Here is a 16,373-nt window from a genome sequence, read left to right as displayed (position 1 = left end):
AATGGTTTGACTTGGTTCTTGTCCAAACAGTTACAAGATCTCGAGTGAGAGGAAATGCATATCACAGTGGTGTGTCTCATTCCAGTACGCCCCTCAGGGATGGAGATGCTTTGGTCAGCAGCAGAACCTGTAAAATGGAAGAAGACGGAGGGATGCCTCTACAGTATGGGTTCTGTGGGGTTATTGTACAACACCAGGTGGAAGCCAAATGAGCAGTTAATGATCACACAACACTTTGAAGGTGTAGAATGTAATTTATTGCCCAAAGTAGCTCTTTGGAATGGGAAATGGTCTTAAGATTCTGTGCATTCATTGACCTTTCTGAGAACCATTTTACAAACTAAAAGGATAATGAAGGGAAGGCTGTTTACAGAGTGAGGTATTTTCTGCTGCAGAGCCGCTCAGCAGCACCAGAAGGGTCACCCTCTTCATTCTGTTCTGGAATAAAAACGTACTTTGTGAAGGAATTCACCTTTAAAGGGCTGTCTGCCTAAGTGCTCTTCTGGAATAGCTCTTGTGGAATAATGTGGTTTTCAAAAGCTGTGCCAGCCACTTCCTCTGTACAGACAAAGCCTTGGGCTTCTAGGATTGGACATTTTGGTACTTATAGAAATTGCTCGATGTTTCAAATGGAGACCCTGCGAGCACTCCCGTGGTGTGCTGATGATGATGGCACAGGGCCCTGGGTTTTGTTGCTTGGTTTCTTAACTTGGCTAAGAAGTGGCTTGGAAAAGGTGCCCTTAACCTCCCACAGGCAGAGGGTGGGGAAGTTTTCACAAGCCCCTTGGAACAGGCTGAGATGCTGCTCCAATCCCTTCTGCCATTCCAAGCCCACACAAGGGGCAGCCAGGAACTCCTGCTGCTCGCAGGAGATGCGATGTCTCCTTGACATGCAGTCCCGTACCAACTGTACCACCAGAGGCGAGCTAAAACGGGCGATTGCTTTCCAAATACTGCCTCCAAGAAGCCTGCAGATGTCTCACACAAGTGTTCATATCCTAAAAAGCACCTTTTCCATCCTTTTAAAATGGCAGATTAAGTCATGTGTATGACTCAGGCTCATTTTCTTGTCCTGTGACTCCAGTCAAGTCACTTCTCTTCCAGCTCCCTGACAGATTTTGGCCATCCAATCCAAAACCGCCGTGTGTGCCTTGTTGAGGAAGATGCGTGAGCGGCACCCTGCAAAAACAAAAGGCAGAGCTGCGTTGAACTAAATGCCTTCCAAATCAACGCGGTGTTAACTAACGCTGCCTTTCCCAGCTGTGGAGTGAAGGCAATGCGACAGATATTCCGGGTAGATAGCGATTACAGTAGGCGATAAACCACGACTGAAGACGGACACTGAGGCGTCTTTCAGCGCGAGGCGGGTGAGGGAAGGGCCCGCGCCCCCCTCATGGCGCCCCAGGGCCCCGCCCCGCGCCGGCGGCGGGAAGGCGGCCGGGCCGTGCCCTCAGGAGGAGCGCGGCGGGCGGCCGTGGCGGGCTCGGAGCCTCCGCCCCGGGTACTGCACCCACCTTCTCCCCGGGAGCTGCCCGGGCATGAGCTGGGGATTTAATTACTGTTCTAATTTTGATGGGGAATTACGGTGCTTTGCGGGGGGAGGGAGATTCAGCGTTTCCTCGCCCTTTGGGAACAGAAATGTACATCTCATGAGGAGGCAGCTGGCAAAGAAAAGCCCAATAAATCTGTGTGTTGTTGACGATTAATCAGTTATTTTCCTCTGAGGCAACAGATGTAAGGTCGCGCCGTGAGGTTCCTTGGGGCAGGTCGGATCGGCCCCGGCCCGGGGAGCCGAGCTCTGCTGCCATTTTCTGCCAGCCCAAGGCCAGGGAGAATTACGGAGTCCCTGTCACACCCGCAGGCTGGAAGGACAGCGTGGTATCCAGGTCTTGCTCACCTGCCCTTGGGCACTTGAGATGGCACAAGATTGTTGGTGGTTTTTCATAGATTTGATCTGTTGTCTCAGACTTTCACCCTTTTATCTGCTTCACTGCAGGCAGTGGTGACTGGAATCCTTCAGGTGTGCCAACACACACCAGCAGCAGGACAACACTAAGCAGGAGGATTTTTTTCGTACCTAAAGCCTTTAATAGGGTGAGGTATAATTTCTCCATTTTCCCTAATAGCCTGCAGGAAGGCGCAGGTCTGGGTCTGCCTCGTTTTTCTGCTGTGCGATGCCAAATGCCTAAGGATGGGGAGTAAGAGAGCAATCCCATAACCTGCTCAGTGGTGACTGAGGGGCAGAATTATATGCATTTTGTTGGGATGTTTCTAATGAAGAAGGAGATTGTAATATAGTTTTAATGCCTCTTGCACTACTTGTTTTTCTTCCTTCAGTATTTGAAGCTAGAGCATTTTTCAAATCTCCCAAAGTATTTTTTAATTAATGTTTTGCTGTAATTATGCGAGGGCGTGATTTGTCACTCCATAATTGTCAGAGTTCTGAAATAGAAATTAAATATACCATCAGAAACAACTGATTTTATAAGAATGTTTCCATTAAATGCTAACAGAATAAGATAATTCTGAAATTCTGATATCCTGTTCCTTTCTTACCCAGCCTCTATATACATGAGATTCTTGCAAGCAAATTAGTATCCATTTACAAGCTGAAAAAAAGGCCTTTTGCAGATATTTAGCCTAAATTATCCCAACCTCTGTTAGACATAGCCCATCTTATAGTTTGTGGATTTTGTTAACAAATGAGCAAATAAATATATGCACACATTTTGATGTGGTGGTTTACAAGACTTTTGATCATCCAGAGCTAGAACACCAAGTGCAAGCTCACAATTTAAACAGAAGCAATTTAACCCATTTACAAAGCCACAAAAATGATAGAGTAGTTTGGTTATAAGATAATGTTTCTAAGGAACTATTTGTATTCACTATTCTTGCATTCATAAAATTTAAGGAGGTCACACTTTGCTCATTTAACCATGGTGTCACTAAGTGCCTATTCCAGTTCTAGGCCTTGCTTATAGCAAGTCACATAGAGAGGGCAGTGAAGCTGTGCTGGAGTACATGGCAAGTTAACCATGAAAAAACATGAAATGAGCTCTCTGTATATAGGTTTTCACAATAAAAGTTCCAGGTTTTTATTTACCCTTCTTTTGTTCTCTCCATGCAAACATACTCCTTACAGCCATTACCTGCACATGTTCAGCATTTATTGGTCATTTTGAACCTCAGCAAGAACTTCAAAACAAATACAGCTTTAAAAATCTGCTCTCAAGATACATCACTAAGATGTTGTAGCCTTCTCAGCACTGTTTTGTGGGTTTTCTGTCACATAAAGATGAAGAGGCTGAGCTGTTGCATTGCCTTTCCATTGCCCATTCTGTCTGCAACTATGCTGACTTTTGTTATAAAAACACAGACTGCCTTTAGCATTCTTACCGGAATAAATTCCACTAGTGCTAATTCATTTTAAATGTTCCCACCTCCAAAACTTGTCTCTGACCCAAGATTCTCACAAGGGAATGAGATCTCTTTTCCTAATACCTATGAAGCCCTTTCTAGCCAAACTGGTTTGTCTGAATGTAAATCCATAGATTTTCTCCTTTTGGCCCGGTAGGTCAGATAATGAAGAGTTGGAAGCAGAATCCAAATTTAAATCCATATATGATTTCTGTAGTTCAAGGACTTCTTAAAAGTCCTTTTACAGACATTTACTCATTTATTGCCTCCTCATGACTCTCTTTGTTTGCATTTCCCATTAGTGATCAATACTTCATTGTGTGCTCTTTCATGATGAAGGCCATGGAGGATCAAGTAGTCCAAGAAGAACCAGGATACCAGGATGATGAGGTAAATTTGTTATTGATTGAAGACTATACGCAGCAAATGTTCAAAGGTATTTTGATAGTCTTAAGAAACCCGTGGAGGGACAGGAGGTCCCCAAAAACCATCAGGGAGTTCAATGCATTTAAAATTTTGATCCAATCTACTACCAAGAAAATCTCATTCCCCATGTCCCTGTACAGCCTGACTCTTCAAGTAATCTTCATTAACCTTTCAAAAGCTGTGCACAGTTTTTAATGGGATTATCATTATTTCATCATATTTTACACTTCTATATTAAATCCAAGGGGACTATCAGTTAATTTTCTGCTTCTGAAGAATGATCATCAGCACGAAAAGTGTGAGAAATTATGGTAGAAAAGCTGCAATTATGATGGTGCTAACACAAGTTTTATTAGCACAGCAGAGGATTAATTGCCTGTGAAGATACACTTTATGGAGAAAATGATAGGAAACATGTTGACCTTTTTGGCTCACTATGGCTTTGCTTATTTCAGTTGTCCAACAAGTTATATATTATTTGTGAAAAATCAATAAATGTTTACAAATCTGAAACAGTCATGTATTGAGATAGATGTAATAACAAGAAAAAGCAACATCAATTTTTTTTTCTGCTATTTTGTTTAGGAGTCCTTTTTTCAGGATATTGACCTGCTGCAGAAGCATGGAATTGTAAGTATTAGCAATCCCTTGATGACACAGAATTGTCCCTCAAAAGCTACTGTAAGATTATTTCCAAAATTGTATACACATTTATGCAAATAACTGAAATTCCTCCTTGCAGTAAATTCTAACTCAGTCAGTGGAGACAAATTTTGCCTTTGGTGATAAGACAGATTTTTAGAAAATCTCATTCACATCAGATTCCTAAATAAAGTGTCAAGATACTCAAAGTATTTAGCACCTAGCACTCTTGAAAAACCAACTGCTTGCTAATTTATTTGAACACTGTGTGATAGATTATTTCCTGTTCCTGCCAATCTTTGTAATTACTCCTGCATTGTTGGTGCCTGTGAAATTACACTGTGACAATTGTTACTATACTATTTTCAGCATGCTAGCACAGGGGGTAGAGTAGGAGTGTGGAAAATATTAGTAGCTAGAGAAATAAGTGGTTAGTTTTCTTCATCAAATGTGAATTTCTATCATTGCTACCATCATCACATAAACATTGACTGTTTATTTTAATTGCAATTATTATATGTTTATCTAGGAGACTGGCTCATGGATTGGAATCCTGTTATAATCAGAGTTATAGAAGCAGAATAAAAAGTTGGATTTGTGTGAAGTAATGTGAGATTTAATAAAAGTGACTACAGACAGATAAAGATGGGAAGGATGTATCACAGTGACTCATCATTAGTCAGCACTGCAGTTACCGTGCTGACCATGTCAGCAGTGCAATTGTTGGCAATGTTTTTTTTTATTGGCAGTTCACTGGCAGTTTTAAAGATAGTTCTGAAGAAGGATCACATGGTTGGGAGCTCAAACTATGGGTCAACATAGGAAAAATAAACAAATTATTGCTTAAAAAATGTAGCAAGGTGATCAAAGAGTGTTACCTGAGCTGGAAGGGAGCTGTACTACCCTATCAGTATGAAACAAGGCATGCCATTCACAGAAGGATACAAATGTATGAAAGTTTGAAAACTAAGAATAACGACTTAGGCTGTTCTTCTGGGGTTGTAAAGGTTTTCTGCTCCTTTCCATCAATTTTTTTCTTTCTTGCAAGTTGTTATTCCCTCACCTCAGAGGAAGTTTTTTGTCTCAGTTGTGCCAGCTAAAAGCTTTGTGCAAACAGGATGACTGCTATATGTTAAATTCATTTACCTGGAGAAACAATTTTTGTGGGTTTAGAATTTTTTTTCAAGGAGTAGAGAGAAAAATATTTACTGGATATGCCAGTGTGCCCAGAAAGAGAATCAGAATTAGAATTGAGACTGTGATTTGGTGATCCAAAGTGTTTGGTAGGTTTTAAGGTGCTGTTACCCCTCAGCCTCTGCTGAGTGTCACACACGTATCACAGGATGAGAAATAAGCTTTGAAATAAACATGACTAATTTCTCACACAACCCCCCCTCCCTTCTTATGCTCAATGTACCCACACACTCTAAATAAATAGATTATATGTCCAGTTCATAGGTTTTTTTCAAAGAAAAATCTTGGCCAGAAATGGCAAATTGATGTATTATCCCACACCTTTCACATAGTATGTTTTCTTGTGAGTAATCTGTTCTTGCTTTTACATTTCCAGTGATGTCAGAGGCATAAAATGAGGTGAGGGAAGGTAAAATATATCAGTAGGGTGCTGTCTGCAGTTGTGCTGCTCCCAGTTTATGAAAAAGGAGTAGCTCACTCCAGCCCAAAGTGTCCCTCAGATCTGCAGGACACATGTGTTTTAAACTGGACATGCTGAAACAGCACAGCAGTTAGACTCAGTTTCCAGTGATCCTTGTGAATCAGCTCCCAACTCTCCAGATTATCTGGTTTACAGATTATCTGTGCTGAGGGACCAAGGACAGACTGAGTGTTATAGGGTGACCAAGGTCCACACTATCTGAAATAATTCTGTACTGTTTCTTTACTATCAGCATTGATCTAGAAAAACTGACACTGAATGGGGAGAAGTAAATACCGAGATATCTTTCTCTCAAAACCACCAGAAGCTGCTCTCTGCACCATGATCCCTCATACCAATGTTACTCAAAATTTAGTTTCGTTGGTGTCACAAACTACACAATGAAGAGTTTACTGTAAATCTGTTTCTTTCCTGGTGAAAACACAGGCATATGAACATAAACTTAAAATATTTCGCTAAGGTTTATTTCACCTTCTAGTTGTTAACTGTCCTGAGTACTCACAGAAGGGAAATTTCTTTGCAGAATGTAGCAGATATTAAAAAGCTGAAGGCAGTTGGGATTTGCACAATCAAAGGAATCCAGATGACCACAAGAAGGGCACTGTGCAACGTGAAGGGGCTCTCAGAGGCCAAAGTGGACAAGATTAAAGAAGCTGCAAACAAGCTTGTTGTAAGCCAGTCACTTTCCTGAGAGTTTGAAGTTATGCTGGCCTCTCCAAAACGCTGTCCAAGATTTCTCTTAGCAGATTTCCCACTGCATCATCAAAATAATTTTGAAAATTATTCTGCCTGTTACTCTAAGGCATAATACTTTATACTCCACAACAACCAGACGAATGCTGTGGTGTTTTTTATACCCAACCCATGGGCATGAGGCTAGGGGGAAAAGAAGATATTTGGGTGGGATATTGCACTTTTAACTTCAGGTCAAAGCTAAAATAAACCTCTCATGTTCTTTTTGGTCTTCCCTAGGAACCAGGCTTCCTCACTGCCTTTGAGTACAGTGAAAAACGGAAGATGGTATTTCATATTTCCACTGGCAGCCAAGAATTTGAGTAAGCTTATGTTTTATATCCTTCCTTCATCCAAATGTTCCCAATAATCATCTTAATTGTCTTTAATGAGATACAGAAATATAAGGGAATAAATACTCAGCTAGGACGCATAGATTCCCCTTGCATTTGGAGTTAGTGCTGCCTTAAAGAAGTCTACATCAATAAGCACCAAAACCAACTCCTTTTCTGAGAGGAAACTGGACTTTGTACAGTCACTGTAAATAAATATTTGGCATCTAGAAATCTTGACTGTATAATTTTTTTGCCTATCAAAATAATCTGCAGGTTTCAGGTCAAAATTACAAGTCTTCAAGTCCTCCCTTGAGATATTTTCATGGAATGTTATTTTCAAATATTATTTTCAATATTATTTTCTCTTTTTTCTTTCCAGTAATAGTTTGTATAGATCTTTCCTTGCACACAAAAAGGGAGGTAAAGACAAAGTTAATTCTTTATGAATCAATGATCATTTAGTACCCTGCACTTAATGCATCAAGTGAGGGGCTTTGCGGCAGAAATTACTTTCCTTAAAGTAGTAAAAATGTCCCTGTTTTATTTTCCTCTTGTGATTTTTTTGATCATAATCTCCCTTTCTGTAGTAAGCTTCTGGGTGGTGGAATTGAAAGCATGGCAATCACTGAGGCCTTTGGAGGTGAGAGAACCACATTAAATGAGTATTACCAAACAAAGAATTGCAACTTAACTTAGATTTTAATTCAACTTGGATTATTTCTATCAAGTTTACCACATTGTAGTTATAAAGATGAGTATCTGCATGTGTGCAAGAAGAAATAATCCACTTCTCTTTATATTTTCCCATTTTCCCTCTTCATTTGCTTGCAAACTAAGTTTCAGCTGAGTAATCATTACTGGGCATGCTGATTCAGCACAACATAGCATTACTAAGACTGTTATTAACATGCCAGAGTTCTCCCTGATGCAGTGTAACAAAATTGCCACAAAAGGTATTTTAGTTATGCACACTTAAGGTACACTGCACTTTATATAGATTTTGAAATTACAATTAAGCTACTGTAACAGTACACCTAATTAGTTGGTGCTTGACACTTCAGCAACAAGAGTTCATAAAACAAAGTACTCTTCCCTTTAGAAGACATAAACTGGGGGCTGATGTGTTTTGGTAGAATGAGATTAACAAACTTTTAAGCTTCTCCTTGATCATTTTACTGGAAATGAAACTGGGCTAGGTTAATGGAATCAACCATTTCTTTCCCACCCCGCCCCCCCATTATCACTTTTCCACAGGTGCCATATGGTTTTAACTTCCACACACAAGAAAATGACTTCAGCAGTCAAGCACGATCAAATTAAAGCATTTCAGATTTTGCTTTTCATGTAACACATTTCTCCTGCACAGAATATGATTTAGAAATTGAGGTTAAATGATTTTAAAAGGTAGGGATTGAGGTGAATTTTGTAAGAGTTTCTAACTGCAGTAATTCCTGAATCTGTCAAACTTGGAAAAATAAACCCTGACTCTTTTTTTCCCTTCTCTTTATTTAACAGAGTTCCGGACAGGCAAAACCCAGCTATCTCACACTCTTTGTGGTAGGTATAACACCTTAAAATAGAATGATGTTTCTTCTCAGTGAATCCATTCTTTACCACTGTATCAGAATTAAACACATAGAGAAAAGTCAGAATCTTTTATTTTTACAAATACAGTTAAACAGACCTTGGTGACTCTTACCTCCATAAACCGTGTTTGAGTAGAGAATTCATACAAATTGTTACTTTTTAATATTATTCACATCCATGAAGGTTTTGCCATAAGGAGAGGGAAGTTAATAGGCTGTCTTAGATAAACCAATGAAACACACCATCTGGAAAAGCAGAGCACAAATATGTGTCACATGTAGATGGAGCATTGCTCAGAAAAGGGCCGAGGCAAAATACTTTTCTCAGCAATTCTTTGACTGTCCTGATTTCAAGAGGTTTTGCTGAATATGACATTCTGAAAGGGCACTGAAAGGGTACTACTGGCTGTCAGCGACTGGATAAACAGACTTTGGCAGTCACCATATTTGGGCAGTGCCAAAAACAGCAGGACGCTGATTTCCCAGAGATATCTCTCAACGTGTAAAGAGAAGTAAACAATAACTTATATAACTGTTCATGCTGCTGGAATTACCAGACACTGGGTAGGCAATTTCTATTAAATTAACCCCCTATATTCTAAAGTGAAATATGGCATGTTCTGGAAAAACAAGGCCTCTTCTGGTTAGTACAGTGTAAAGGTCAGCAGAGTCATACCCTTTTGCATGAATGATTACAACTGGATTGAGTATTTTAGTTACTCACTCCAATCCACAATCAGCAACTATTTGCATGTCAGGAAAAACTCATATCCAAGGAATTTTTGATCATAGAAGCTACAGCTGGAAAAAGTGCCTACTAAGTCAATAGAATTAATTTGGGCAGAGGATTAAGAGGAGACTTTGTGTGTAAGAACTCACTAATAATATCCCTAAAATACACAGATTTAGTGATGGTACTGAGTAAAACAGTTTTGACACCATTAATTAAATCTCATCTGATCTGCATTTGAGAAAAGTGGGTTGAGCTTATTGTCAAGATGGCAGACAAGATACTCCTGATTTTCACATTGATTAAAACTGACAGTTCTTTGTGATATGGATAAACAGTTGTATTTTATCTAAAAAATAATTATAGATGGAGTAAGAAAATATTTTTCCTGCTTTTTCATTTTAATCTTGTATGCTTCTCTGTAGTGACAGCTCAGCTCCCAGGACCAAGTGGCTACACAGGTGGAAAGACTATCTTCATTGATACTGAAAACACTTTGTATCTTTTTGACTGTTAAAAGCTACAGGTGTGATGAACTGGAAAGATAATGCATTTTAGTTAGTCATAAGGAAGCTTCATACATGTAAAACATGAGTGGCACCGAAATCGTGGAGAGCACAGTGTGTAGTGGCCCACAAGGAAGTGAGTTTTTCTTTTGTCATTTGATGTAATCCAACCTGGAAAAATTAGTTAGGAATTGGATTTTATTTTAACTGGGCTTTTTTTTGTTTGTTTGTTTTTGGGGGTTTTGTGTTTTTGCGATCTAGTAGGCCTCCTACAGGTTATAGCAGCTTTTCTCTTCAAGATAAATTTATCTAAGTACTAAACACTATTTTTAACACTTCACATTTGCAGTAGACTGTGTATAAACAGGTTTTGCTAAAATCCTGGAGCACAGATATCCATATGTCAACCCCCCCGCCTCAAACCCTAAACACAAAACAATTACCATCGCGAGCCCTAAACTATCTTTAGGGTACGTGGGACAGCCTGAAGACAAAAAGTCAGTCTTCTCTAGGACTAAAATAAATATTCTTCTTTTTTTTCCCCCCATAGTCCTATTTTGGAATGGAGTTTATTATTTTCAGAGCATGGTTTGCACTAGGAGAAACCCTTAACCCCTGACTCATGCCAGCCGACCAGACCGCCTGCGTGACATTGCGGATCGCTTCAATGTGGACCACGAGGCAGTGCTTGACAACGTGCTGTATGCACGTGCATATACCAGTAAGACCATTATTGCAATTGGCATGATAGCTAGGGTTTTTTCCTCTCAGGTTTTTTCTCTCTCTCTTTCCATTTTAATAGTTCTCAGTTTATTAACACTTCTCAGTTTATTAACAGCTCAACACACTCTCTATCACAAGACACCGCTTTAAAACTTCAAGAAATTTTGAAATAAGACTTCTTTAAGAATGCAATATAAACATAAATGATTAAAACATTTTCTGTGTGTCATTTAATTCAAATTAAATTAAAATGTATATATTAATTTTCAGTTCTTAACAAAAAGTTGTCTTCATGCAGAGTGAAGATTTTCACAAAGAAGTTTTGTGAGATGGGTGAGAAAAAACTGGAACCTGCAAAGTAGATTGTTACTGGGCACTGGATTTAAAACTGCTGGCAATGAACAAATAACCAGTGCAGACATTTAAAGTGGAATTTTGAAGTTCAGGCTTCTGTTCTTTCAGAATTCTTCCTGATCCTAATTTCTCTTGGTAACTGCTTCCCACTAGGTGAGCATCAGATGGAATTGCTTGACTATGTAGCAGCCAAGTTCCATGAGGAAGCTGGTATCTTCAAGTTATTGGTACAAGACTTCTGTATGCTTACTGTTCTCAGAATAAGTGTTCCTGTTTTCTTTCACTATATTTACTTACCCAGCATGATTACAATGCAGATCATTGACTCCATAATGGCACTTTTCCGTGTGGATTTCAGTGGTCGCGGAGAGTTGGCCGAACGACAACAGAAACTGGCTCAGATGTTGTCAAGGCTCCAAAAAATATCAGAAGGTATGGGAAACATGGCAAGATTTGGAAAACATGGACTGGAGTCACTATCAGTAGCTGTTGGTAGCACAACCATTTAGTAGTCCAGGTGTATTATCAATCAGGCTCTAGCCCAGGGATCTTTCCTCACTTTACACCTCTGTCAGTTACCAAAAAGAGAAAACTGATAATATATTATTTCAAGATGACAGATTGAGAAAACTTATGGACTTTCCAACATTAAGAGTTTTTCTAGAAATACTGTCAGGCCCTAAATGAGATAATAAGTTGCAGAACTGGACAAATACTCAGTAATTGTCTTCCCCAAATTTCAACAAAATAAAGACAGAGAAAAGAGGATGAAGGCATAGAGAATTAAAAAGCCATGCCTCTTGCCACTCTCTCAGTACTTTGCAATGCTTTGAGGGATGATGACAGGATAAATAGAGTTCTTTCTTTTTGGAATGTCTCAGAAATGTTGATGACGAATGAATAAATGCTTTTTTCCTGAAGTGAAAAAAAAAAAAAAAGCAAACAGAGAAAGGGAAGGAGAGGGAGCTTAGGGCAGGGAGCCAACAGAGAATAGATGGGAACTGAGAAAGACTTGTTCACTGCAATTGTGAAAAGGACTAATTTTTGGTGTATTACAGCTGAAGCCACGCAAGAGCAAATCTAGGCTGTATCCTGATTAACTGCAGCCATCAGTCATAAAGAATATTTTCTTCTCATTCATTTGAAATTTGAAATGCTTCAGCAGAAACCTTGCTTTTACCATGGATGAGAGAATATTTTAGAATTCTAATTGGAAGAAGTCTACCTTCTTTGCAATGTCTTCTCTTGCAGAATATAATGTGGCTGTGTTTGTGACCAACCAGATGACTGCTGACCCAGGAGCAACTATGACGTAAGATACTTTTTCTCTCTCTTTTAAAAAATTCCTGTATTTTATATTATGTATTTAACAGAAATGAGAACTGAGATAGTAAGGTGCAAGAGGCACTGAAATGAAAGATCAGATTGGTCATTGATCCCTGTGATATTAGGAATTCCTACATAAATGACCTCTGGAAGTTTCTCTGGTTTTGGAATGAGCTTTTTTATGTTTATCTGCTGCCTGCTGTGATGGTGTGATTTCACTGTGACTTAAACAAAGAAAATGAGCTATAAAAAATATTGAAAAAGCACCACATTTTCCTCTGGAGTACCTTATATGTGATATTTAAGGTGTGTATTTCTTCAGCCTCTTGAATTTAATGGCAGGAAAATTATGCCAGCATTGAACATTTGAGACAAGTGTGCAAAAGTCGGGTTTCTAATGTATTTCCCTATTGATTATTCGTTACTGAGTTGAATAGGGCTCAGTCTGACAGTTAATCACAGTATTAACCTCTGGAATTTGCCCAGTGAATCACCACAATTTTCTTGCTTATTCAGCTTTCAGGCAGACCCAAAAAAGCCCATCGGGGGCCACATCCTTGCTCATGCTTCAACTACCAGGATCAGTTTGAGGAAAGGGAGAGGGGAGCTACGTATTGCAAAGATCTACGACAGGTAAACAGGAGGGAAGGTGACAAATTTCAAGGTATTGAAACTTTCTGGATGGTACACTGGGAGAAAATCTGAAAGGACAAACTAATTAACAGATTAAACAACTAACTAAAGTTGTCTTGCACATTGCATACATTAAATAACATCATCTTTCATCATAAATCCTACTAGATGCTCAGCTCTTAATGAAGACCATCAAATACTTTGGTAGGACTGGTGGTCCTTTGGCAGGAAAATTCTGGACATGTTAAATTCCTAAGTTTTCCTGACACAATAATTTCACATTTTCTGATCCTGATCATATCAATCATGTTCTACAGTGTGCACATAGGTATAAAGGCACTGAGGAATTCCAGGTTGCTCACACCCACAACATTTTGGAGACTGTTTCACAACTGCATTTTACATGGAGAAACTCACAAGTTTCTTGTTTCTTTTTCTCCCAGCCCTGAGATGCCTGAAAATGAAGCCACATTTGCAATAACTGCTGGAGGGATTGGGGATGCCAAAGAATAGGTAAAAAAATGATGTAAATGTACAGCTAAAAACCAGCTGGGCAGTTGGGATGAAGATTTGTGAAAGGTTGACAACTACCTGGCTGCATTTGTAGCTTTTGGGAGATATTTAAGATATTTTGGGAGAAAATAGGATGGACTTTGTACAGTTCAGTTTTACTGAACTAAAATTTTGGTCATTTAGGATTTTTGTTTTTCAATGGAACTTTTAGCACACAAAGATTTAAGCCATTAGATTGTGAATTGTTCTTAGAATCTTTTTCCTATCTTTTGTAAAAATCAAACCTGTCCTTTCACATGGGAGTGAATATACTCTTTCTTAATTTATTTCAAAGAGAGTATCTAAGTGGTAGAATTTAACAGTGTGAAATGCAACAGAACTGGAATAAACTCAGTTATAAAATTGACATATATAGATGGAAAAGGCAGTGGGAGGAACAACAGCTCAAGAACTTGATGCATTTTCATGTACTGTAGAGGAACAAGTAGTTTTAAGAATACGTTTTTAAACATTTTTATCTTGACTAGATAATGTTCATGTTTTTATTTAGCATTTTCTACTTTTTGGACAGAAAACCTGTTCTTATTAAAGTTAAAAATAAAGACTGTGAATTAGAACATAAGTCTGACTATGTTTGGGTGCTTTGAATAAAACTCCCCTCTCAAAAATCTCATTGATCTTTCATGAGAAAAATAATCTGGGTGCAACCCAATACCTTAAAACCTTTTTTCTAGTTCTCTAAAGAAACAAACTTGATATAATTGACTTGTCATTCTTCTAATATAAGTAAGACTATTAAATATTACTTTAAGTAATATTAAATATTGTTACTATAAAAAAGAATAAAACAAATTCTGTGGCTAGATAGGAGGGGGTGGGACCAGCACTTATACCAAGGAAAAGGCACTTAGGATTCAGCTTGCTGAGGGAGCAGCCAGCACAGGCACAGCTCTGAACTAGCAGGAGGTGTAAGGTCACAGGGGGCAAAAGAAGAAGCTGGGAATAAAGAGAGAAACAGGCATTGGGGCCAAAACAACAGTTCCTTTTACAATACATCCAATGCTCATGGAATTGCTTGTTTTAAATAAATTAAACAATACATACATACACACACACATGGATATAATGGGGAAGTCTTACTTGGTCCTCTGGTAATTACAATGAGTCTAATTTTGGTATCTGGTCGAAGTACTCGTCCTCACTGGAAAAATAATTTTTTTGTTTAGGTTACCAAATGCATGTAAGATAACATCAAATAAAAAGGCAGCAATGACCAGAAATTCATGGAAGAGAAGCTTGACATTTTAGCCAGGCTTTTCCTTGTGACAGACCTAGAGGGCTTGCATTCTTTAAGTGGTTTCTTAACAGATAATTGATATTTTTCCTGAAGGAAAGCACTATTTTTCACAGTGCAGAAAAGACTAGAGAGCTGAAGGCTGGGAAGCCGGTTCACCTGAGAGAGCCAGGAATGGATCAGCCGTTGTCATTTAATGCAATGTCCAGTCCTTTGCACGTGCCAGGCTTTCCCACACTAGGCATTTGTATCCAGTGGCCAAGTACCCAGTGCCAGCGAGAGTGTGCAGTGTCACTTGACTCCCTGCCACCCACTTGAAAGACCCAGTTTTCCTACAGAAACATTCTTCCATTTTATTTTAAGCACTCGGATTGCTTTTTGTTTTCTCACACATGTGATACATACATACATATATATATATATATATATGTGTGTGTGTGTGTATATATAGCATGTGAAGCTAAAATGGTAATTTGCATGTTGTTCTAGGCTGTTATTTTTATCCGAGGGTCTGAAAGTAAAGGCGACTCGCTTTCCTTTCTGCCAGTAAAACCAGTGTTTGATAACCTGACAGCCCAGAAATTACTGCTGATAGCGATAACACGGTGTGGGCCAGGGCTGTGTTTGGCTGGTCTAACCCCACCATCCACGGGACACTGCTCCTTGTGCCAGGACACACTGACCTGGCGATAGCACATACACGGCACAAAAGGATTTATGGCCTGTGCCACGTAATCGCTTCGTGGATGATTCTGCCTTTCAGCGAGGAGTCGCTGGCTCGTGGGGAATTCTCTCCCGGCCTGCTGGCGCTCAGGCGACAGCAAACATCATGGCCGCTGTCACTCTGCTCCTGCCCCCGCTAATCTGACAGGGAATAACCTCGGCCCGCCGGAGCCGCCACAGAGGTCCAAAGGGCCGCTGCTGCCCCGTGGCCCAGCGTCCCGTTATTGTTCCGCCATTGTCCCATCACCGTGTCCTCAGCCGCGCCGCCACCTCGGCGGAGCCCATGGGCGAGTAGGAGACGGGCCGTATTCTTCAAACCGTCTGCGAATCCAGCGTAACCCTCCCGCCCGGTCTGCATGGTCCGCGTAAGAATGTTACGCCGTGCACACCGGGCTCTACGCCAGCCTGAGTTACGCACCTTGCGTACACCGTGCGCTTACGTAACGTGCGCCTCGGCCCAGGTATTCCCTGCCCTGCAGAAGGGGTTACGAGAGCGCTCCTTGTGCAGCTGACTTTGGGGAATAGCGTTACTCCTCCCCTTCGCCTTCCTCACACAGGGCCCCGGCTCTGAGTAAAGAACGTTACGCACTTTTCGTAGCCCACCTGCTACTGCACGGGGCGGTGTTTCGCCGAGCGCGCTTAGTGCGTAGTTGAGCTCCGTGAATAGGCGTAGGTGTTTCGGAGGGCCGCAGTTTGCGCAGCGCCGGGCTGCCCGTAACGTAAGCGGAGCGGGCCGGGGCGGCGGCGGCCATTTT

At 40.2% G+C, this 16,373-nt stretch overlaps 1 protein-coding gene and 1 long non-coding RNA gene across 6 annotated transcripts; one reads left to right on the top strand and one right to left on the bottom strand.

Moving 5' to 3' along the window:
* Positions 1-234: 234 nt before the first annotated feature.
* On the bottom strand, positions 235-16,210 carry LOC139588025 (uncharacterized). The gene is made up of 3 exons (XR_011678548.1): positions 15,055-16,210; positions 8,930-14,802; positions 235-2,442 (listed from the first exon to the last, which is right to left on the bottom strand). It is a non-coding gene; the product is annotated as an uncharacterized lncRNA (long non-coding RNA).
* On the top strand, positions 1,976-14,223 carry DMC1 (DNA meiotic recombinase 1). 5 transcript variants are annotated; one of them, XM_071422866.1, is made up of 13 exons: positions 1,976-2,094; positions 3,723-3,810; positions 4,432-4,476; positions 6,687-6,833; positions 7,136-7,218; positions 7,818-7,870; positions 8,746-8,787; positions 9,972-10,044; positions 10,682-10,773; positions 11,283-11,561; positions 12,381-12,441; positions 12,972-13,088; positions 13,532-14,223. In XM_071422866.1, the coding sequence occupies exons 2-13, from the start codon at positions 3,751-3,753 to the stop codon at positions 13,599-13,601; spliced, it is 1,122 nt and encodes a 373-aa protein (XP_071278967.1). In that variant the 5' UTR covers positions 1,976-2,094; positions 3,723-3,750; the 3' UTR covers positions 13,602-14,223. The 5 variants fall into 5 exon arrangements, with proteins under 5 accessions (XP_071278967.1, XP_071278969.1, XP_071278966.1 ...); XM_071422868.1 differs by lacking the exon at positions 1,976-2,094 and having other exon boundaries at positions 2,441-3,810; positions 11,283-11,356; positions 11,447-11,561; XM_071422865.1 differs by lacking the exon at positions 1,976-2,094 and having other exon boundaries at positions 2,441-3,810.
* Positions 16,211-16,373: the final 163 nt, after the last annotated feature.

This window comes from Agelaius tricolor, unplaced genomic scaffold, assembly GCF_023055355.1.
Source record: "Agelaius tricolor isolate 1412-34295 unplaced genomic scaffold, bAgeTri1.0.p SCAF_3, whole genome shotgun sequence".
In the NCBI taxonomy this organism is placed as follows: Eukaryota; Metazoa; Chordata; class Aves; order Passeriformes; family Icteridae; genus Agelaius; species Agelaius tricolor.
Note: the sequence above shows the minus strand (reverse complement) of the source record. Positions and strands in the feature narration are given on the sequence as shown.